The sequence below is a fragment of the Astyanax mexicanus genome, chromosome 3 (assembly GCF_023375975.1).
Source record: "Astyanax mexicanus isolate ESR-SI-001 chromosome 3, AstMex3_surface, whole genome shotgun sequence".
NCBI lineage: Eukaryota > Metazoa > Chordata > Actinopteri > Characiformes > Acestrorhamphidae > Astyanax > Astyanax mexicanus.
Genome location: NC_064410.1, coordinates 54,235,576 through 54,258,487, shown reverse-complemented (window position 1 = coordinate 54,258,487; position 22,912 = coordinate 54,235,576). Strand labels below are relative to the sequence as shown.

The following is a 22,912-nucleotide window of genomic DNA, read 5'->3' as shown; positions in this document are numbered from 1 at the left end:
GAAGTGCAGCACATTAGCTGCAGATGATTAGAATATGATCAGAGAGGCCTTTGGAGAAGGCTGACTTATTTAAACCACAAACATTAATGGAGCTTTTTCACAGCAGGTTACCTACACTACTTGACTTTACCTGCTGTTTGGTACCTGGTACCTGGTTTGTTTCCAAAATGGCAGTAACATTGTTGCACAACAAACAAATTTGTCTATTATGTCTCTTGTAACCGGAGACACATTTGTAGCTAAAATAAGGGATGCATTTCAGATAGCAGGAACATGCAGTGACAAGGTGTAAAAAAGTGTAAAATAGATTTTATATTTGACCATGTCAGATTCATAATGCAGTATTTAGATATACAGCCCTGAACAGTCATGGACAGCAGTATAAACACAGCATAGAGCGGATATACACCTGGAATCACAAGCATCTTTTCATCTTCTACTATTCTTAAACTATATACTGTATTTATACTTACACAGTATCCCTTTGGGCTGGTTTCCCAGACAGGGATTAGGCCTCGTCTCAGACTACACAGAATTCTGAATGGAGATTCTTTTCTGAAATAAAAAGAATGTAGTCCAGGAGTAGGCTAAATCCATGTCTGGGGAAACCAAACAAAAGACAGTCTCCTAGACAGGGATTAAGCCTAGTCTTGGACTATATTTCCCTTTCAATTGAGAATCCATTCAGAATGCTGTGTAGTCCAAGACTAGGCTTAATCTCTGTCTGGGAAACCATTCCACAATGCTAATGTCTTATGTCTTGTGTATCTCTTTCCTATTACTGTAAAAAAGCTGCTTTGTAACAATTTATACAAATACATTTGATTTAATTTTATTTATACTAGACCTTTTTAATATTAGTCAATTAACCTAGCTGCTATGCTAGCATGCTATTCTGCTTTGTTATGCTTTGTTTACATAATGTGATGCTGGGGTTAAAAACACCACACCTGCTTTACCTCTACCTACAACACCACACCATATTAACCCTTTCATTTATACACACTTTCACCTAATTATAATCACTGGACCTACATATTACCTATAGTTAACTACTAGTATATTAACTAATAGTGTTTCATTGTAGTGTACAACCCAGTATACCTTTAATAACAATTAAATTAAATTCAATTTAAACAAATTATCATAACCACAAATAGGTCTGTCATGATAATCAGATTATTTTGGATAATATATTTGCAATTAAGATCTTCAAGATCTTTCTTATGCCCCTGATAATAAGAATAAGAATAAGAATAAGAATAGTACATATATTCGTTGTATAATGAACAATACAATGTTAAGAATATTTAGACATTGGCATTAAAGTATAACCCTTTATAATAAATTTAAATAGCCCTTAAAAATAAAAAAAATCTGAAATAAAAACACTGTTTTCTAACAATGTAAACACTACTTGTTCACTTCAATGGACTTTTCTTTGCTACATAAACAAAACAGGCACCATTGGGGTCCTCAAAAATGTCCATATAATGTACGATAAGCTGATGATGTAATTATTGCAAAAGGGCAACATGTATATAGTTTTACTGCATTTATTGTCTCTTATCTATTGTACTTATTGTCTACGCACCTTGTGTTTTGTAAGTTGCCTTTGTACTAATGTCCAAAGTCCCACATCTTTATTACTGCACAGGAGATCTTGCCTAACAGTGCTTTGTTGTACTGTGCAACCCTGTATTAGCATAACAATACAGCTGAACTGAACCGAACTGAGTCTACAAGCTAAGCAGAAGCATCACCTCCAGCACTGTATACACAGAGTTACAGTACATTAACACAGCCACCTCTCATTCAACTTAACCAGCATGTCATATCTGTCATCACAGTGTCTGTGGTTGTTTGACTATGTTACTGTATGTCAACAGCAGAAAGAACTGCAAATAAGATAAAAGACACAGAACAACAGCTGTTGCCTGAACTGTCAGCTGAAAGAGCAGGTTTGTAGCAGAAGGTACATTCTGTGCTCTAAACCAGCCAAACATGCCCTTTAGGGGAGAGATTTCCTGAATAATAAAATCATCTACCAATACACAAATGAAGTATTGCAATATAACAAATAACAAACATATCACATATCGTCAATGTCCAATGAAAAACAGGTATCTCCATTTTTGTCAATATTTAGTTTCTGACATAATTTGAACACACAAACTGTCCCTTAAACTGTGTCAACATTTAATGATGAATGGACCAATAGAAATTCTCTAAAATAACCTGAAATAAACTCTTTCAATTTACACTGACTTTGTGACTGGCGGTATCTAGAATTGTCTATGTAAACAGAAATACATCTCTGGAATAAATCAAATCAACATTCAGTACAGGAGACCCTACAAACATATTGTGCAGGTCAATGGAAAATTCTTTAGCTTCAATTAGACATGGTGGCCAAAACATTGGTATACTATGCAAGTTCCTGCTCCATGAATAATACAAGTATATATGTGTACACTTTAAATATGTCCACATAATTCAGAATATATGCCTAATCATATATAATATACGAACATATATGGCTATATATCAGATTTCTATATGGGTAGACCAGCATTTCCACCACAATAGGGGCTCTAAACCAGCAAAAGTTCATCCTAAATGCATTTTAAACTTGAGTAAAAAAGGTTTTAAGAGATTTAAAGGCTCTTAACCAGCAAACAGTGGTCTTAAATGGATGATGAACACAATAACTGTTCTATAACAGCAAACAATCTCATTTAAAAAGAAAATACAAGATTATAAAGGCTCTAAACCAGAAAAATGTTGTCTTAAATGGATATGTAATGTGGGAAAGACACCTAACTAGAATTTAGTTTGTTTTTAGAACATTTCTTTTACGAGAAAGGTTGAAAATCTGCAAATCATGGTCTTTTAAAATTATGTCCAACACAAAAAAAAGATTCTGAACCAGCTAAAGGTGCTTAAAATGAGTATTAAATGTGGAAAAGACTCTAAACCAGCAACACAATCTTTTTTAAATGATTTCCAGCATTATACAGATTATTCTAAACCAGCGAAGAGTATTCCTAAAAGGGATATTAAATGTGGAAACACCACTGACCAGCAAAAAAATGATCTTTCATCATTGGAAAGCCTCTAAATCAGCAAAGAAATGTCTTTAATGATTTTAATCATGATGAAGCATCAGAGTGGTGAGGGTGATCTTAAAAGGGGTATTAAATATGGGGAAAACACATAAACAGCAAAACATAATGTTTAATCTTTGAAAAGGCTATAAACGAGCAACAAAATGTTTTTTAATGATTTCCAGGATTATCTGGATTCTAAACCAGCAAATAACACTCTTTAAATGCATATTAAATGTGGGAAAGAGACTACCAACCAGCAAAAAAAAGATTTTTCATTAAGGAAAAGGCTTTCAACCAGGAAACTAAAATATTAAAATATTTTTGAAAGATTTTCAACATGATAGAGACCAAACACCTTGCAGAAAACATGAAGAAAACATGTCAGCTGTGTTCCCAAACATGTAACTGTGTGTTGGATGGATGCTGGACTGTGGAACAGCAATAATAACATTATGCTACAGTGAGTGCATATGAGCTGCTTACTGATGAGCTTGACAGTTGGCAGCTCTCAAAACATGAGCTAGGTTAGCTAAGTGAAGTGATTGATTGATTGATTACCTGATGATTCAGTAATGAAGAAGGGGGGTGGGGGGTATGAAAAGTAGTAGTATATTAGTGTAACAGTTATGTTGAGCTAAAGAAAAAAAAGGGAATGGTAGCTAATGTTTGAGCTAATGTTTGTTACCCATTGGGACTATTTTTCTAATTTTCTAATTAGTCATCACAAACCAAGCAGCAGCACTGTGGATGGATGTCATTGTTTGTGTGGACCCTGGTCTAAATCATATGCAAAATGTATTTTAATACATTTGAAAATCTATGAAAATAGACAACAATGTGTTTTTCCACAATTTGCTGCAGTATCTTTAAAGTAAATTTGGAAATACAATAGGTGAAAAGGATAAGAAACACAACTCTCACATAGAAAAACACTCTTTTAAATGTCAGTAATACTGCTTTTTCCTACACAAACAGACCCTGGTTAATGTTTAAAACGCTAGAGACAGCCTAAAGTCTGACTACAGCAAACACATTTTCATTATTCATCAACAATACAGAACAATACAAATCACCCAGTGCATAATTCATCCCCCTGTTCAGCCCCGTGCCGTTTACAGATCAGAGAAACAACAGGTTAAAGCTCACCCCGAAACCAGTTACTCGCGTCCTGAGCTCATTTTTACTCCTTTAAAATCATATTCTCCTCCTGTTTCATTTTTATAACAAGTGCTGCTGCGGTTCGGCTGAATCCATTGAGCGGAGAGGCTCTCCGGCAGATGTGGGCTTGTAGCGGTAACGTTATGTGCACAGGGTTATTTTTTACACACCCGTATTCGGGCAGTCCCGCCTTCCACGCTTCGATTGGCTGGTAGTATTTCGTGTCCTGCGATGGGATTGGCTCGTAGGTCATGCGCCTCTGATACTCCTCAGAGCTCACCGGCAGAGTGAGAGTGAGTAAGAACTATTGGCCAATCCGAGCGAAGGAGGCGGGGCTTGTTGGAATATAGGTGGGGAAAAATGAATCGCTCTCTACCACTAATAACTAAAAAAAAACGTTAAGAGAAAATGTAGCTCGGTTAAATGTAGTAGCCATGGTTACACTAAATTAAGCTAAGCTAACGCTACAGCTAAGATAAGCTAATGCTACTATAATGAGGTTTAGCTTGTGTTTGGACTGTTTTTGTAGTTATTTATGAGATAAAACTGTAGTTTAAGGCAAAACATAACAAACATATAAAAATCACATATTTTAGCAAGGCGAAGCAAGAGGCAAATGTAGAGATATTTTCAACTTTACGCAAATAAGAAGCAAGTAGCTATAACATGTCAGTCAACATATGCCTTGGAAATGAGGTTGTACATCAGTACTGATGTTAGAATTCATGTAGAATTTATGAAAATATTATTACAGGAATTAACACAAGCATAACCGCATGTCTTATTGGATAATATGTGGGTTTCATATATATTTTTATATCTTTATATATTTATATATATATATATATATATATATATATATATATATATATATATATATATATATATATATAGCTTTGGGAAAAAATAAGAGTTTATTTCAGTTTCTGAATCAGTTTCTCTGGTTTTGCTGTTTATAGGTATATGTTTGAGTAAAATGAACATTGTTGTTTTATTCTGTAAACTACAATCCACATTTCACCTAAATTCCAAATAAAAATATTGTCATTTAGAGTTTTTATTTGCAGAAAATGAGAAATGGCTAAAATAACAAAAAAGATGCAGAGCTTTCAGACCTCAAATAATGCAAAGAAAACAAGTTCATATTCAGAAAGTTTTAAGAGTTCAGAAATCAAGTAAATCTGCACTCAGTAAACACCTGCGTTATAACTAGCTCACGTTTGTACTTATGCACAGCTGGTGCAACTGACCCCAGGACCCTTCAAATCTAAACACTAGTTAAATATGCTGAGAGCAAGGCTTGAGTCTTAATAAACATAAATATGTCATAATAGCTTTCAAATTCATGCTGTAGCCCCTTCCTCCAAATAAATCCTATTGTTGAAGTCCCATTGACTATGCAATACTAAAGTATACTTTTTCTTGTTTCTGTGAAAATAAATAAAAATGATTGAGAAACTATATGATTATCACATCTAAAACTAATATGTGGTAAATTATACATCTAATAAGTATATCTTATACAAGGCTCTGAGAGAATTGCATACTAGATACCACATACATACACATACAATAGTTGTTATATTTTAAAGCCACAGCACCTTTTCAAATAGCATCCCTATAGTTAATATGTCATTGATATTAATTTCAAATAACGAGAAAATATATTGAACACAAACATCTGTTAATTTACACATAGAAAACTATATGTCCCTGTATTGGGTTAGTGTGTGTTTGGTAGCTAGGCTTTGGCGAGTTGGAGGTGCTGCAGGAGGCAAGCCAACAGCAGGACACTGCTGGAAATGATCAAAGCCTAGCAGAGACTCTGAATGAGAAGCAAGCTTACAATAGATAGGCTTATTTGCATTTCAGAGGAACCTACCCACAGTACACTGGACATTTTGAGTGTTTCGGACATTCTGTCTGTACTTTAAACCTGATGAGCCTTTCCTTATTGTTCATCATTAGTAATTGGAAACATGAATAAAATAGCCGTTCATTTGACAACAGTTTTAGCTTAATTTCATCAAAACAATGCACATTATGATGAAGGAAACCACTGTTTGAGAGTAGCTTTCTTTTGTTTTGCTTTTTCCCAAAGCTGTAATTCTACAACTGTGACAGAATCTGTGGTAAATCAATGTTTTTAGCTTATGAACACAGAAAAGGTCACACAACTGCTGTACATTACTCTACCCTTTTCTAGAGAAACACTACAGGTTTGGCGTGACTGGATTCTGTTCGGCTATATTTCATCCCTGGCATACAAAGCTGGGAACTGAGGAAAAATGAGGAGCGCATAGCCTTTGATTTCGCAGCGATTGTGATCTTCTGATGTTTCCATTTGGGTTCACCTTTTTTGTTGTTTTTACTACACTTATATACTGGATTTGTATATGGATAGACACAGTGTAAAACCCTCTCTAGTCTGCAAAAGTATATGTTCCTTACAAAAGCAATGATAACATTGCTACATATCTTTATTTGGCAGCTCCAGAGCAGATATCAGAAAAAAATGTGCAGAGGTGTGAAATGCTTCTGAATATGTCAGTTAGACAGCTATGCCTTCCAGCAAGAGTGAGCGGTAGCTGAGAAAACGGCAAAGATAAAGGCCAAGATTTTAGAAAGTGAGGAGGTGCTGCATGGACACCACTTGAGCAGAAAACTGCTGAGAAGCACTCAGGTCTATATTTATCCCTCGGGCAAGAGCAGCGTCAGAATGCGTGACTTTGCATACTGATTGCTACCTGTTCTCACCCCAGCTTCAGGCTGCCAGACGAGCAATTTATCAATGGTGTACTTGCCTGGTCAAAACCTGGAGAAGCTCTCAGTCAATACAGGACAGGGCCTCGTGGTCATAATATTGAGTAGCAGCATGACACCCTGAACTAATATTGATCTGTGTTAATCAGAGTTATACACTGTGAAGCAAAACAACACCGTCTTCTCATAGGAACGGGTGAATAATTACAAACCTGCAGCGTCTTGGCCATCAATCTCACTCCTGTTCTGTTTAGTTACCCAGAAGCTGGCTTTAAAGGAGCACTACTGTATGCTTGCTTTCTAACAGTACATGTTGCACTAGAACAGACCAAAGCAACTCAGACCAAAACAAAAGGTCTGTGTTTAGCCACGGCTTAGTTTTGTCTGCCCAAACCCTGCCATGGCTGCTGGATCTTTTAGCATCGCAACTTTAACCAGACGTCCTTAATGAGGAGACCAGCCACTGACAGCAAAACAAATGGGATTTCTCTGTTTACGGATAAAATCCCACCCATCAGCTTGCTGGTTGTGCCGAGAGCAGTAGAGGGTCAGCTCTGCTAGTGCTAGTGGGGAAGCCCCCTTGCTATGGAGATCTGCGCAAGCACAGTAGCCTTGCAGCTACCCTGCTTTAAACTTCTGAACCTTTCAAAAGGTATATTGTATCAATATATTTGAAGATGACTTGATGAAATTTTTTTTATCTTTACATTACATTCTGCACTCTGCCATCTTGCATGCACAGTGCCATGTAAAAAGGAACACAGGGTGTTTCTATAGGGTGGGACTTACATGAACACATGGCTTGACAGGCTATAAAAACAAAGAGCCAGATGTCACCCACACCCATACTACATTACATCTTCTCATAGAAATTTGTTGTTTAGGAATTTGTTATTGCCATATTTGCTATATTAATATTCAAAATATTAGATTTTGCCAGATTTGTTTTGTTTTGCTCAGGTTAGTTTTGGCAAATAAGCACAAACGACTGGCAAAACAACCCATTTCTTTCTAAAGCTGAAGTAATTCTATTCTTAGGCTGGTTGTTCCATTTACCCCGAGGGAATCTAATTTGCTATCCAATAGCTCGTCCCCGGAGGGCTGCTGCACCCGTGTGCACACATGGCTGCCTGGGATGTTTCATTAGCCATTCTATCTGCAGCGCCGTTCTGCTCTGTGCTGTGAGTCCACAAAATGCCTCAGATATGACGCTCACAGTTCAGCTCAGGCAGATTGATGGGTTCTTAATTAACCTTTCCTCGCTCACCAGTGGGGCCTATCTTCTACACAGATGACAGATCACAGATGTCACAGATGTCTGAATCCTCAAACACATTCTACAGCAACAAATTGGCCACCAATTTTGTAGATTTTGTGGTATACTGCTGTGTAGCTGCAGAGACCAATGAATGATAGAAAGGCTTGTTTGTCTTTGCTGGAGGACACCGAAGCTGGTCAAGTGCAACAGATCTGTCAGGATCTCCTGCAAAAGTGAAAGGAGTTTTAGACAGGGTCTGCAATGTGACTCACCCTTACTAAGCAAAACCCAAATAATTTACCTTATAAAAGCACAGTATATCAACAGTATATCCAGGATCTGTGAAGTCTCTAATAAGACGTCAAAACAAAACTGTGCATATTTCTCATTTCTCTGGCTGGGATAAATTTTAATAAGGGCTCAAGCATCCATAACCCACTAATGGCAGAAGGAAACAGATGCAAGATAAAAATAATCCTTTGAAATAATTCTCTCTGTGACTTCAGCACCATCTGGAAAGAAAAGTGTAATGTCTCGTTCATTAACCCCTGGAACCCTGAGTTCATTAATCAGCAATTAATCGTAATGCCGAAATGATTGTGAATTGTTTGTTAACCAATTGATTTAGCATATCATTTGAGGTCCCACAGGGTTTTATTGTAGAACCAATAAAACAAATCAGTGTGGCCTACTGGAAGTGTGGGCTTACATACAGTTTTAATTTTTAACACATAGTACTAACTGCAATTCCAAAAATGTTAGGAAGCGGTGTAAAATGTAAGTAAATGTGTATAAAAATACAATGCAATGATTTGCAAATCTCATAGACCCACATTTTATTCATTATAAAAAGGTTGGGGTGGAGCAATAAAAGGCTGGAAAAATAAGTGGTTCTAAGAAACAACAGCTTAAATTAGAGCAATTTGCAACTAACTCACATAAATGGGTATAGAAACAGCATTTTAGAGAGTTTTTTAGAAGCAAAGATGGGCAGGGGTTTACCAGTCTATAAAAATGCATTTTCAAATAAATATTCTTCACTGTAAAATCGTGAAGTTTTTGGAAATTCCACCATCTACAGTAACATAATAGAATCAAAGTATTCAGAGAATCTGAGGAAATCCCAGTGCAGAAGCAACAGTCCAAGAGTCAGTATTGCATGCTGGTGATCTTCAGGCTCTCAGGTGGCACTGATTTACAAATGGGTGCCCATGGATTCCTTCAGTTCTCCAGTTTCTGATATGTGAATACAGCGTGGAATTCGCAAATTGTTGGATTCTGTTTTTATTGACATTTATTTAAATTTTACACAGCATTGCATTTTTTGATTGGGGTTACATTATTGCCTATTTAAAAATCAGTACATACTAATTATTTAGCATCTACAAAATGTTTCAGAACCGCTCATTATTTAGAATGTACTATAAAACTAATGTGTCAAAATGTTTGTGTACACTTATTCTAATGAATGTATTCAGCTACTTATGGTTGCACCCATTGTTGACACATATGTGCATTATTTTGTTTGCTTTGCTTCTTCAAGGTCTGGACACTTTGCAATCATTAAGGGGACAAAGATTTCAAATGTGCATCAAAACAATCTACAGGAGAATGTAAGGGCAGCAGTCCTTGACCTCAAACTGAAAAGATATTGGCTGATGTAACCAGACAATGACCAAAGAGGTAATCTCTTGAGGGGTTAGACATGGTCTAAAGGTTAAAGAAGCTGTCTCAGGATCAGGAGCCTGTCCCAAAGGGGACCAGGGACCTGACAGTCCAGGGGTTTAATTCAGGGTATTAAAGTGAGGGTGGGGGGGGGGGGGGTGAAGGAACAGGGCTTTCTCCACCCTCAACATTGATCACGAGTTGATGCCTGATGGCTGAATTGACTGATTACTGCTCCAGGTGTGTGTTCTTACTGCCAATAGCCTCTAATTTGAGTGTGTGTGTGTGTGTGTGTGTGTGTGTGTGTGTGTGTGTGTGTGTGTGTGTGTGTGTGTGTGTGTGTGTGTGTGTGTGTGTGTGTTCTCTGCCACATGTAGTTAGATGCAGAAGTTGCATTTCATTATACAGCAGTGCAATGGCTATGTGCATGTTTCTAACCAGTGCTACGTAAATCAGCTAAAGAATGGTCGAGAAAAGATTTGTGTTTAGAAAGCCCAGGTCAGATCCTTGACCCTAACACTTTTAACAAGCTGTAGCAAGATTTGTAGAGAGCTGTGCACAAAAGCCATTTCATAAATATTGAACTAAAACATATGTTTATATGGAGAAATGGTCCAACATTCCTCCTCAATGTTGTATAAATCTTACAGGCATCTGCTTGACATTAAATTAAATCATTTACATACATTTTCGAGCCTGTACCGTGAATGGTTACTCAGAGAGAACGAATAAGAGAGAGTGTTTCCAGAATTGTGAAAAAATCCATCAGACCACATTTTATTAGTAAGAGAAATCCAGTCATTTCAAAGAGTGCCCACCAGATCCAGAGACATCAGACCATGTTGTTCATAATAATAGCAGAAATCTACTCAATGCTACCAAGGACAGCAGTCAGAATTGGAAGGTTGGAGCAGGTTAGCTACAATGCTACCATTTGGTCTTGGCAAGCAAGTTTAGAGCCACAATGCTAACAGACAGAGCAGCTAGCTTAGCACTTAGTTGAAGTGGGTTAGCTGCAATGCTATCTACATGCCTTAGTAGGGTTGGAGTCACAATTCAGCCAGACTCAGCAATGTTGCGACTGGTTAGCCACAACACTAACAAATGGCCTTGTCAGGGTTTGAGCGTTCAATGCTAACAGACACAGCTTGGCAAGGTTGGAGCGGGTAATCCACACTGCCAACAAATAACAGAAATCCAGTCAATGATACCTGGGACAGCAGTCAGTATCAGAAGTTTGGAACAGGTCAGCCACAATTCTAATAGCTGGTCTCAACAAGTCTAGAGCCATGATGCTAACAGACACAGCAGCTACCTCAGCAGTGTTGGCAATGGTTAACTGCAATGCTAACAGATGGCCTTGTCTATGTTGGAGCCACAATGCTAACAGACACAGCTTGGTAAGTTTGGAGCAGGTTATCCACAATGCTAGCAGCGGGTTTCAGGAAAGTTAGTACGACGATGCTAATGCTATCCATTCAATAGACGACTTTGAAAAGACTCTGAAAAGACTTTTAACTGGCAAAGGTCTGATACCCTCTCACATCTAAAGACAAGTCACAGACATTTTACTGACAGTCTTTTGCTCAGAGACTCACAACTTTTGTCCCCATCAGCAGTTTATTACTCTGCCACACTGTTAGGTATTTTTAAAAATAAAATACATTTTGTGCTCTGCCTATAAGCTTCATTACCTTCTTTTTTTGCTTACAACCTTTGTATAACAACTTTTCTGGAACAGGTTAACCATGATTCTAACAACTAGGCTTAGCAAAGTTCGAGCTGTAATATAAATACAACAGCCGGGCTTTGAAGGTTTTTTGGCAGGGTTGGTACCATGATGCTAACAGATACGGCAGCCAGGCTAAGAAATGTTGGAGCAGGTTGGCTGCAATGCTAACAGCCAGGTCTGATCCAAGTTCTATGTTGTGAACATCTGGGCTCATACTATGCATTTATTTGGTCTGAGATGCTAATGCTCTGATGTAACATCTGGAAGTGGTTGAAATTCCCTAGTTTACTTTAGGTAATTTACACTGACATTGACTTGATTGCTTAAAGACATTGTTCTTTAAGCAATCAAGTTTAAGTGGGTCTTCTGTGACAAATTTTACTGAACATTTAGTAGTGTGTTTATTAGTTTTATAGTGTGTTTATTGTGTATATGTAGCAAGGTGTTTCTGATAAAACGGCCATGTAGTGTAAGCTCTTGAGAGGTGTACCCAATAACCTGAACACCCTGTGTATGTGTAGAGGTCAGAGTCGCTCTGGGTGGGGTTTCTATGGACCTCCTGCTTGTCTGGTTGAGTAGGAGAGGCATAGCTGGTGTTCCTTCACGCTGTGCTGCAGGGGAGGAGTGCTGATCAGCTCGAGCTGCGTCGCACAGAGACGAGAGCCAGACCTTCTGCAGAGTAATGAGGCAGGACTCCAGGACTGCCCTTATTTAATCATTAATTGTATCTGCCGCTGTGATCTCTAGCACACTGCTAGTTAGATCCACAATCCGAGCACACAGCTAGCAGGGGGGCTGCGTGAGGCCTGCTTTTAACACCAGCCAACGCAATAGCATGTAAAGCTAACAAACGTAGATGAAGATAGTAAATGTAAATGTACGTAAAATTTCACCTTGTGTGACGTGTTGACATGTACAGGGACTATTACCGCCATGTTGAATTCCTAATGTGAAATATAATTGCCTCTCTCTTCCTCGGCAAGACAGATTTTGATTTCTTGTCAAACGCTATTAGCTTTAGGAATGAGGACCAGCTCCTTGGAGAGACTTCAAGTGCTTATCCTCAGCAATAAAATCAATGGAGCCGCTGAATCTCCATTTCTATTCTTATCGGATTAGGCTTGCTGTTTAATATACATGGCAGCAGAGCTCCAAAACCTGAAAACTGAGAAGCTGAGTAGAGCCAGAGAAGAGATGAGTTGAAGAGAGTGAATTTATGTGGCAGAGAATGAGATCAAACCCGGCTCGAGTGTCACGTACAAGTGCCTTTACTCACTTCAACAAATTTCATCATGTCTTATCCAGAGGTGTGTAGTAACTACAGACATTTACTGTGTTACATCTACTTTGATGTATTTTGTGTTTGATGCAATGTAGTGGATAAAAACACTGCCTTCCCTGTGGCCGATTTGGGTTCAATTCTGTGGCTCGGTTCACATAAATCCAAACTAAAAAGGCCGCATTCACTCAGTGCTTAAAATTTCCCCCAAATCAAATTTTCTCACCAAATCCAATGAAGAACAGGGCAAGAACAGAAAATAAAAAGTAAAAGTCAGGTTTTTTTGCTAATTATGTAACTATTAAATGTTTTGACTGGGATATAAAACTGCTAAAGAAAAAAAACTAATAAAAGAAAAAAATTAAAGAACTAATAAGACACTAATATTATAATATAAATAGCAATACTGATAACAAATCCCTTTTAAACAAATTAATAAGTCGTACACTTGTTGTTTTGCCATTTGCTTCAAACGTGTGACAGACATTTATTTTGGGCATGTTTAAGCTTCTGAAGGACGAGTTTTAGACTGAATTTGGGCTGGATATTTTTTTTTGGACCTGGCAACCTTGACTGCACTCGAGCTTGCTGTTAAAAGAGCATGATTTTCAGACACAGACTCCCTAAAATCCCCTAAAATCCTCATTCATTGCTGTCGTTCTGTCGCCCATCACCTCATGTCCGTTGTTGCATTGCTGTTAATATTTATCATATTTTAATAGCATACTGAAGCGGCCAAATCAGAATGAGAAATATTGAAATCATTGTGTTTTTGCTGTTCACACTGCAAGAACTGAATAATTTGAAATAAATAACAAAATAAATAGGTAACTAAAAAAAGGTCAGCAAGTAAAGCCCTTGTTGTAAAATAAAGCCCTGAAAGATTAGAACCTGCTGAGACGATGTGGACGGTGGATAAATATGAAGGAAGTCGTTCCATCTTAATTGCAATCTTCCATATTATAGTTCTGTCTGCGATTTTAATCGCAAAACCAAATAATTGATAGCACTTAATCTTTGACCTCCAGTCTGATGCGTCCACCACACTCAGCTGAATCAAGCTGCTCTTCTTTTTTCTCTCATACATTTTAATGAGCTGTTTTTGGTGAGCGTGTGGGGGCACTGAGAGACTGACTACAATTAATCTCCGATATGAGACAAAGGAAAGCCTTATATTTACAAGGATCCTCATTAGTCTGTTGTGAATACACAGTGAGGATTTGTTACAAAATAGGTGAAATTAAAAAAACAATCGTTTAAGTCTTTTGTCAGAGAAAAATAAGAAGAACAGAATGAAAACAACATGATTGGGTCTTCTTTGCACACAGTAAGCTAAAAGCTGCTCACACTAAGATGCAAGTCTTTGCTAAGACAAACAGCATTAGCATTACCCCTGGTTAGCATTGCTAGTGACCCCAGTTGATAACAATGTATTATGCAGTGTTTTGTGCATCTAAACATCATAGAAACATGTCCACAGATAGAAGTTGGACAGTACTGTGCTTGGAAGTGTTTTAATAATACACTAATAGATATAAGTGACTAATGCTTTTGCTACTGTTGATGTGGGGTGGCCATCTTGGATACTGAACTTCTAAACAAGGCTCTTCCCACTTTCTGAGTAGGAATTCTGACCTGTAGGATTGTACAAGTGTAAATTCCCTACTCTGTACTAAGACATTTCCGACTTCCCAGTTCAAATGTAATGCAGCATTAGTACATATCTTGAATGAAACATATTTTGCCATTTTTACCTTAATTATACAGTGAAAAATCATCAAGAAAGAGCTAAGAGACAACTAACACAGCCTGTTGTCAGAATAATATTCACAAAATACAGGAATGTACCCTTTAAAACGGGATCTTATGAAAGGTAGCTAAAATAAAATCTTGCACTGTTCAGATTTGGTTATCTCAGGGGTTCTTTTTACCCAAATAAAATCAAATAAAATTAATTTGTATAGCACTTTTTATAACTGGTGTTGTCGCAAAGCAGCTTTACAGAACTGTGATCAAAGAACAGAGAATCAGGCAAAGCAGAATACAGAACCTTCATTGAAAAACTCCCTCAGAGCTGGAGGAGGAAGAAAACTTGGGAGGAACCAAGACTCACATATAAGAGGGAAATGAATGTTACGTGCAATAATACATCCACACAGGTCTAATATATTTAGGTGTATAGCAACACCAGTATTGGAAGCAGTTAGAGTTCATATAAACCTGCATGTAATCAGTAGTAGCAGGTGAAAAACCTGGATTATGAGCAGCTGATCTGTGGTGGGTGACAGGAAAGGCAGACTTCCAGAAACTTCCATCAGTCTGGCCGGACAGGGGACAGGATATTCTAAGGGTCCAACAACAATAAGGTTTAACTTGATTCATGGAGAATAGAAAATATGGAATCTGTCTGTCTGTATTGTGAACGAATCTGTGTTTGTTCCTGAAAAAGATCATTGATATGTTTATGCACAGCTGTTGTTTTGCTGCGCTGCTGGTGTTTTGCCAATTCCAATGGTACACCTGCTGTGTGACGTGTGTGCACTAAACTCATGTGTACAGGCAAAAAGAAAAGATGCATGAAATCATGTCTTACTGTACAGGTTTAAGCTGCATGCCCAAAAATCGGATACACTTTTTTTCAAGATCCTTAAATAAAAAATGACTCAGAGGCAGTGTTCACATTGCAAGCCTCATTATCAATTTGTATTTTAAAACATTTAACATTTAAAAATATGTGAAAATGGTTATAATTTCTAAATATAAATGATCTGTATCTGTCTATAATGTGTTTAGATTTCTATACTTAAAATAGCACACATGACACGCTGACACTGACATTTATGCAGGTTGGGAGAAAATTTTAAATTTAAATAAACAATATATGAAAGTGACTCAAAGCTGATTAGAAAAGATGTATTTGATCTGTCCACACAGCCTTGCAAAAAATAGATCTGTGTAACATGAAGTGAGAAAATCAGATTTACGGTGAAACAAAATAACTAAATTGTCTAAATTGTTCAGTTTTTCACATATCCATGAATTGTTTATTTATTAAAAACATACATTGTGTATTTAATTTTTACTTTCACTTTTCATAATTTCCTTTTAAGTGGAGAAGTTTAAAGTCTGTGCTGATGGCCAAGACAGCAAATAAACTGATGTTTCATTTCTGAAAAAGGGAAGTGAATAATATATTTAAATCAACAGTCATTAAATTGAAAGTTTAGTCTTCCTGAGTGCGGAAAGGGCAAAATATTATATATTAATATAATTAATAATATCAGTGTGTTTCTGCTATCATTCTTGTTTACCATACCCAAGCCACATGTATTCATTCTAAAAACAGGCTGTCTGTGAGATCCTGGGACCTTTTTCTGGATATAATAAACTTTTCCTAGTTACCTGAGCAACAGTGCTGCTTCTAATTATGCTGAAACGTGAGCTTCTGCAAACATGGAGACATCAGAACACAAAAGAGCATATTCCGTCTTCATCTGTTCATTTACACATCGGTAAAACAAAGAAATGAAGAATAGTATATATACAGTATATATATAGTATACAGTATATATGCATACAGTGAGCTGTCACAAAACAAGATTAACTACCACAGCAAATTTGGACAAATTATACCCAAAAAACAAGCAAAGGACTGGATCTTGAAAAGAAGAAAATTGGGTCTAAAAATTGCTGACTCTAAGATGCATGTCTTGGCTAGATAACACATAATTGGGAAGTATTTATACATGATAATCACAGTCTTATTGTGAGCAGGTGTCAGAACTCATGGGGGGTGGAGTGCTGGAAAAAATGCTAAAATTTGTTTATGGAAATGATGCTGAAATTGATGCAGTTTTCTGGCATACAGATTCATGTATTAAATAGTTATACTATTAATTTTTGTAATACAGTATTTCTAATGTAAAATTATATCCTTAGGACATACATATTTCTCCTAATTAAAGAATTGCATCTTTATATACATAGTGTATATGTTAAAATAAATTTCTCATGCATTTCTCTCTTTCCTCTCTGCTCTGGGACTGTAAGTACCATTAGTGTATTCTGGCAGGCAGCCATATGAAGGGGTGTGTTTGCATCTTAATGCAGCTGAGTGGAAGGAACTGATTACAACCTCTGAGCCTCAAATTATAGGTCTGCTCCACTCACGTCCCAATGACCTTGAAAATGTGTGTAAAAGGAAATGAGGCATGGAGCATCATTTGCTTAATGTCGGAGCTCACAGCTCACTCTCTCAGCAGAAGACAGTTTGACACAGGAGCGGATCTAAATGGCTTTCAACACTTACCGACTGAAGGAGGCCACAGTAGATGATGGAAAGGGGAACATATGCACAAGGAAACCATTCATTGTGTCTGAAAAGCCATTAATGGGTATAACTCATTCATGACAGTTCAAAATCTGTACCTACATTTGCAAGAAAAATGTTCCTATCTAAGCATATTTCAGTGGATTGGAAAAAGGGAATTTTAAGCTCAGTTCAGATTGGATCATTTGTTTTTAACCACTGTGTTCTAGCAGAGCACACTCTGGTATCCTGTTGGTGCCATTATTGGACAATTTTCCCAGCCTGCAGCAGTAAGGAGAGTTCTCCGAAGATAACAAAACAGATTAGAGACTGCAGTGGTGAACTGTTTTATAACGCAAAATATAAACTTTATTTTCTATAACTGTAAAAGAAAAGAATATTAAGTATATATTTTAAAAGTATACTTAACAAGGAAATGAACACACTTTTAAAATATTTTTTAAATATGCACTTAAAATACATACTAAATGTACTATTTTGGAACAAATTATGTAAACTTAAGTATATTTCAGTTGTAATTAAGCTATATTTAAATACAACATAAAAACATTAGGTTGTGCTTTCATTTTTAATACATCTGAAGTATATTGTAAATGTACTACTTTGTGTATTTACTTTGTGTGATATACACTTTAAATACACAAGGGCACTTTAAGCCGTATTTAATGCCACTATATATTTTTTCTATCAACACAATGTATAATTTAAAACATTGTGTAAAAATACATTTTATGGATATATAGAGAAAGTATATTTAATGTGTATTATCATACAGTATATTAAATTGAAAATGCACGTTTATAATGCTTCACCTAATTCGAAAATACTTTTAATGCTTTTACGTATACTTCCTTTTTCACAAGGGAATAATTTTTATTTACATGTTTTTCCTATTTTTCTCTCCAATGCATGTGGCCAGTTGTCCCACCCATTCAGCTACTACCCAACTGTATATCCCATCCACAGATGATGCCACAACACAAGGAGTGTTTTGAATTTATTTAGTAATAATATATTATTAATAATAAATAATAATATATTATTATTGTCCCCAACACTAGGAGGGTGAGGACTAGCACATATGCCTCCCCTATTCATGTGAAGCCAGCCACCATCACTGGGTAGCCAGTGCACTTAAGGGAAAGTGACAGAACCCCAGCTCTGATACATCAGTTAACAGACTGCTGACCCACATCACATTAGGAGTGATGAGGGGACAGAGCACCGTCTACCCACACAGAGAGTGCATGGACAATTGTGATCTCTCAGACTTTCAGACTGATGGTCAGCAGCATGACCTTGGATTCAAAGTATCGGAGTCTCGGAGGCAAGACTTAAGATATTTATTTATTCATTTTATTATTTATCATATTGATATATCTGAGGGCTGTGAAGTATACATCCCTAATGTCCGTCAAATCTCTCTGAATGTCGGTCGCATTTCACATCTTTATATGAACAATCCTCCAATTTGTAACAGCCTTTAGTGACGAGAAATGCAGTCCACCTAGGATGTACACTTTGGAACACATCTACTGTGTAACCATTCATCAGTCATTGTAAGAGCTCACTGGAACACATCAAGCCACTTCAAGTGTCTGAAATAAAAGAAATGCTCTTTTTATGCTTACTTTTATTTAATTGGGCAAAAATGCTAACAGGTAAAGACAACACCACTAAATGCTCATATCTTACAGTGGACTGTTCATGTCTTGACAATGTCAGGACACATGTTTTTGTGAGATGGAGTGGGCAGTAAGCATCAACATGTGTCAGCATTTTCTTGTGTTTCAGACACAGTTGCAGGCTGGTGCAAGTGCAATACTCACTGAGGCCAGCAGAGGAAGACATTACACACAGTTTCTAATGCATCCACAAGTCCTATCCATGCGGATATTGTCAAACACAAATACAATACAAACAAATCTGTATAAATATATATATATTTACATATATTAGTACATAAGTATACAAAAGTATGTATGAATCAATTTGAATCCTAGTAAATCTAGTTAAAACCCTTCCCAAGACATTTACTTCATTAAAAGCAGGATAAACTATTTTTTGAAGAATTGTAAAGAAGGTAAAATAAGATTAGATGCGATTTATTTTCAGTTTACAAAACAATTCTGCATGTTTTCCTATATAGCTTTAATATAGTCTTCAATATTATTATTTTTTTGTTTTATAAAATCATAAACTGTAGTAAAAATGACATATAAAAATGAAAAGATTATAAAATATGGGATGATGTAAACTATAACATAAAAAACTTTCATCAAATCATGAACTGGTGTAAAATATAACAGATAAAGGAAAAGGGGATCAAATCATAAGCTAATGTAAATAACAACAAATGAACTGATAAATAATTAATACATTGTTGTAAATAATGATAAATAAAACTGATAACATCATAAACATATAAAAATAGGAAATTAATACAATTATGACCTGAATGAATATCAGATACTGAGAGAAATGTATGAAATTATTAACTAATGTAAATAATAACAAATAAAACTGATAAAATTATAAACTATTGCAAAAAATATCTAATAAAACTGGTATATTTATAAACTTGCGAGTAATAATAAATAAAACTGATAAAATTATAAACTGTTTAAATAATAATAAATTAAACTAATAAAATGAAAGACTATTGTAAATAATAGCAGATACAAAGGGAAAAGTAATAAAATAATTGACAACCAATCAGAGCCCCTTACGTCATTTGCAGACCCACACGCCCCGCCCCTTGCACTGCCGCTCCATTTTCTTCCCAACATCCACAGCGGCAGCCTGTGAGCTCTGAGCAAGATGGCGGACAGACCAGGTAGGGTTTATTCCGGGGAGTTTCAGTGGATTAAAGCTGTTAGAGCTGTGTGATGGGGCTGAATTCAGTGGGGTTTATTAGTTTAGGCTGTACAGATGTAGAAACTGTGTCGGGTTTGGGGTCGATGGGCTCGGGGTTTAAGGACGCGGGGTTGTTTTCAGGAGGCCTCGGGAAACACACCCGAGTCAAGTCAAGGACTTTCAGTGTTTTAGTTAAGTCCTGAGCTCACCGGCGGAATTAGAGCTGCTGCTTTAGGAAAGAAAAGTGTCTGTGTAACTGCTGCAGCTTCTTTCCCTGTACTGAACTCGGCTTCTGGGTATTATTTGCCGTTTTTAGACCTCAAAACAAGCAAAAGTAGCCATATAACCTAACCTAGCCTAGCCTAGCGTTAGCTGCTTAAGCTAATGAAGGAGACAGGGACACATCTGACAGCTAACTTAGCTTAAGTTAACTTAAGTAGATCTAACTGCTTCCTAAGTACAATCTGCTCCTGAAATATGAATGCATATTTACTTTACAATTTATATTATGTGCACAGTGCTACTGTTCTCACTGCTGCTAGAGTCTCACTGCAGTTCATTGCCATTTAATTATACTGAGCAATGACAGACATGAGTGTCTCCTTTTTCTACATATGTATCTCTCTCTATGTATCTCTAGCTTTATATCAATGGCTCTCTATCTATCTATAGCGATACATCTATCTCTGTATCTCTATCTATAGCTCTTTTTAGCTGTATATCTGTCTCTCTTTCCATCTGTCTCTCTCTCCTCTCTCATATATATTTCTCTTATCTATGAATTTCTATCTATATCTTTCTATTTATATCCATTTTATCTGTATCTTTTTCTGTCTCCATGTATTTGTCTGTCTCTCTATGTATTGCTTTCTCTATCTATCGATCTATCTGTCTCTCTCTTTCCATGTACCTCCGTATATCCTTCTCTCTTTGTATCTCTGTATATATCTGTCTATATCTCTTTCTTTTATCTATATATATTAAATTTATAAGACATGAGTGTTTTGAATAGAGGTGTATATAGCTAGTAGCTTAATCTATACATTAAAGTTGCACTTTATTGAAGTAAAATAAAGGCTCACATTAAAATTCAGTTGTACACATAAGGCAACATAACTAAATTCACTGATGTGAAATGCATTTAGGGTGTGGTGAAACATAACTAGTATAAAACTTGTGTTGAATAGCTTACATTTGCTTGCCCTCAGCGTTCTGAATTTCAGTGCTTTTAGCTGATTCTCCCAACAGGCTTACAATGCTAGAGATAGTGATAAAGCATTCACCTTGCAAAAAAATTACTATATTTACACCATTAACAAGCTCAGAGTACCTCCACACTTCATTGGTAGATTTGAGGGCCCTGATATTCAAAACAGGGTACTGAATTAATTTAGCAATCTATTTTTGTTTTTCTTTTGCAAGAGACTCCTCATTAAAAATATATATGAAAAAAATAATTGCAATCTGTTCCCCTACCTTACCTAGTCACTTGTGCTTGTAAGTTGAATTGTTGTGACTTAATTAAAAAAAAAAAAAACATTTTAAAAACAAACTACCAAGTCGAAATATTTTAGAATGGGACCTAAAGTTTGTTAGGCTCCTTTATGACCTTTTTAGATGTACAATCTATCATCCCATTTAGAAAATCACCTTAAAACAGTATATTTGATTAATCAAATAAAGTCAATTAATGCTTCCAGCCCTACTATAACTAATCTTCCTGACATTGTTTTAATGAATAAAAACTGTATACTTCATTGAGCTTCTTTTCTGACCCCAGTGCCCTTGGCTGAGAGGAGGTTGATGGATGTCAAGCTGGCCGAGCTTCCAAACTGGCTCGGTAAAAGGGACTTCACCCCAAATGGGGTCATTCGCTCAGTTCGTGGAGGTAACATGCTTCACTTTTAGGAACCTATGAACATTTTCAAAAGACAAGTATATCTGTCTTTCTAATTGCCTATATTAACTGTTGTTCATCCCCACCCCTCAGGCTATGACCGTTACTTTAACAAGTACATCAATGTGAAGAAAGGAGGTATTGGTGGTATTGCAATGCTCCTGGTTGGCTATATCGCTCTGAGTTACGCGTGGGAATACGATCATATTAGTAAGTAAATATTTAAATATATAATCTGTAATTTTCTGTTTTTCAGAAAGAAGCAATTTAATTCCTGAATTAGCAAAGTATAGTTGATTACTGATGATTAGTGTGTTTTTTTTTTCCCCCTACACAATAGAGCACGACAGGTGGAGGAAGTACCACTAAGGCTTCTTGGACACAATGGACCACCGGAACTGTCCGCTGCAGTGTGACCAGCACACCTTTATGCTTTCTGTGATACCTGTATAAAGTAATTTGTTGTGACCAAGAATTAAACTAAGATTATTAAGTATATCTTTTGTCCTTTCTTTTTTTTATATAAGTGTGTACATATATAGTGTACATGTGGTTTCACTGCATGTATGGGTTAAAGCCAGAGATGTATTGTAACAAAGTAGAACTACTTCACTACTGTATTTAGGCACTAAAATGCTGTACCTACTGAAGTTTTATTATAATTTCTCCTTTTTTTTTTAACTTCAGTTCACTACACATTTTCCATGAGTTTCATACTATTACTCCAATACATTTTTATGTGCTGCATCGTTTCTCATTAAAAAATTGTATCAATAAAATCAGAGTGGTAGATGCTCTGCACTTACACTGTGTTTGATAACGCTCATCATCTTCGAGAGATCAAGCTAAACTCTTAAGACCTCG

The 22,912-nt window shown here is 36.5% G+C and overlaps 2 protein-coding genes across 3 annotated transcripts in view; one reads left to right on the top strand and one right to left on the bottom strand.

Moving 5' to 3' along the window:
* Window positions 1–4,419, bottom strand: part of slc29a4a (solute carrier family 29 member 4a) — a 28,061-nt gene extending 23,642 nt beyond the window's left edge. For both annotated transcript variants that reach the window (XM_007247825.4, XM_007247826.4), the window contains exon 1: window positions 4,257–4,419. The gene's annotated coding sequence lies outside the window, so the exon portion shown is untranslated. The remainder of the gene's footprint in view (window positions 1–4,256) is intronic.
* Window positions 4,420–20,043: 15,624 nt separating this feature from the next.
* atp5mf (ATP synthase membrane subunit f) lies at window positions 20,044–22,544 on the top strand. Its single transcript, XM_007247827.4, has 4 exons — window positions 20,044–20,131; window positions 21,932–22,039; window positions 22,142–22,258; window positions 22,389–22,544. Exons 1-4 carry the CDS (start codon window positions 20,116–20,118, stop codon window positions 22,415–22,417), a joined length of 270 nt encoding a protein of 89 aa, XP_007247889.2. The 5' UTR covers window positions 20,044–20,115; the 3' UTR covers window positions 22,418–22,544.
* Window positions 22,545–22,912: the final 368 nt, after the last annotated feature.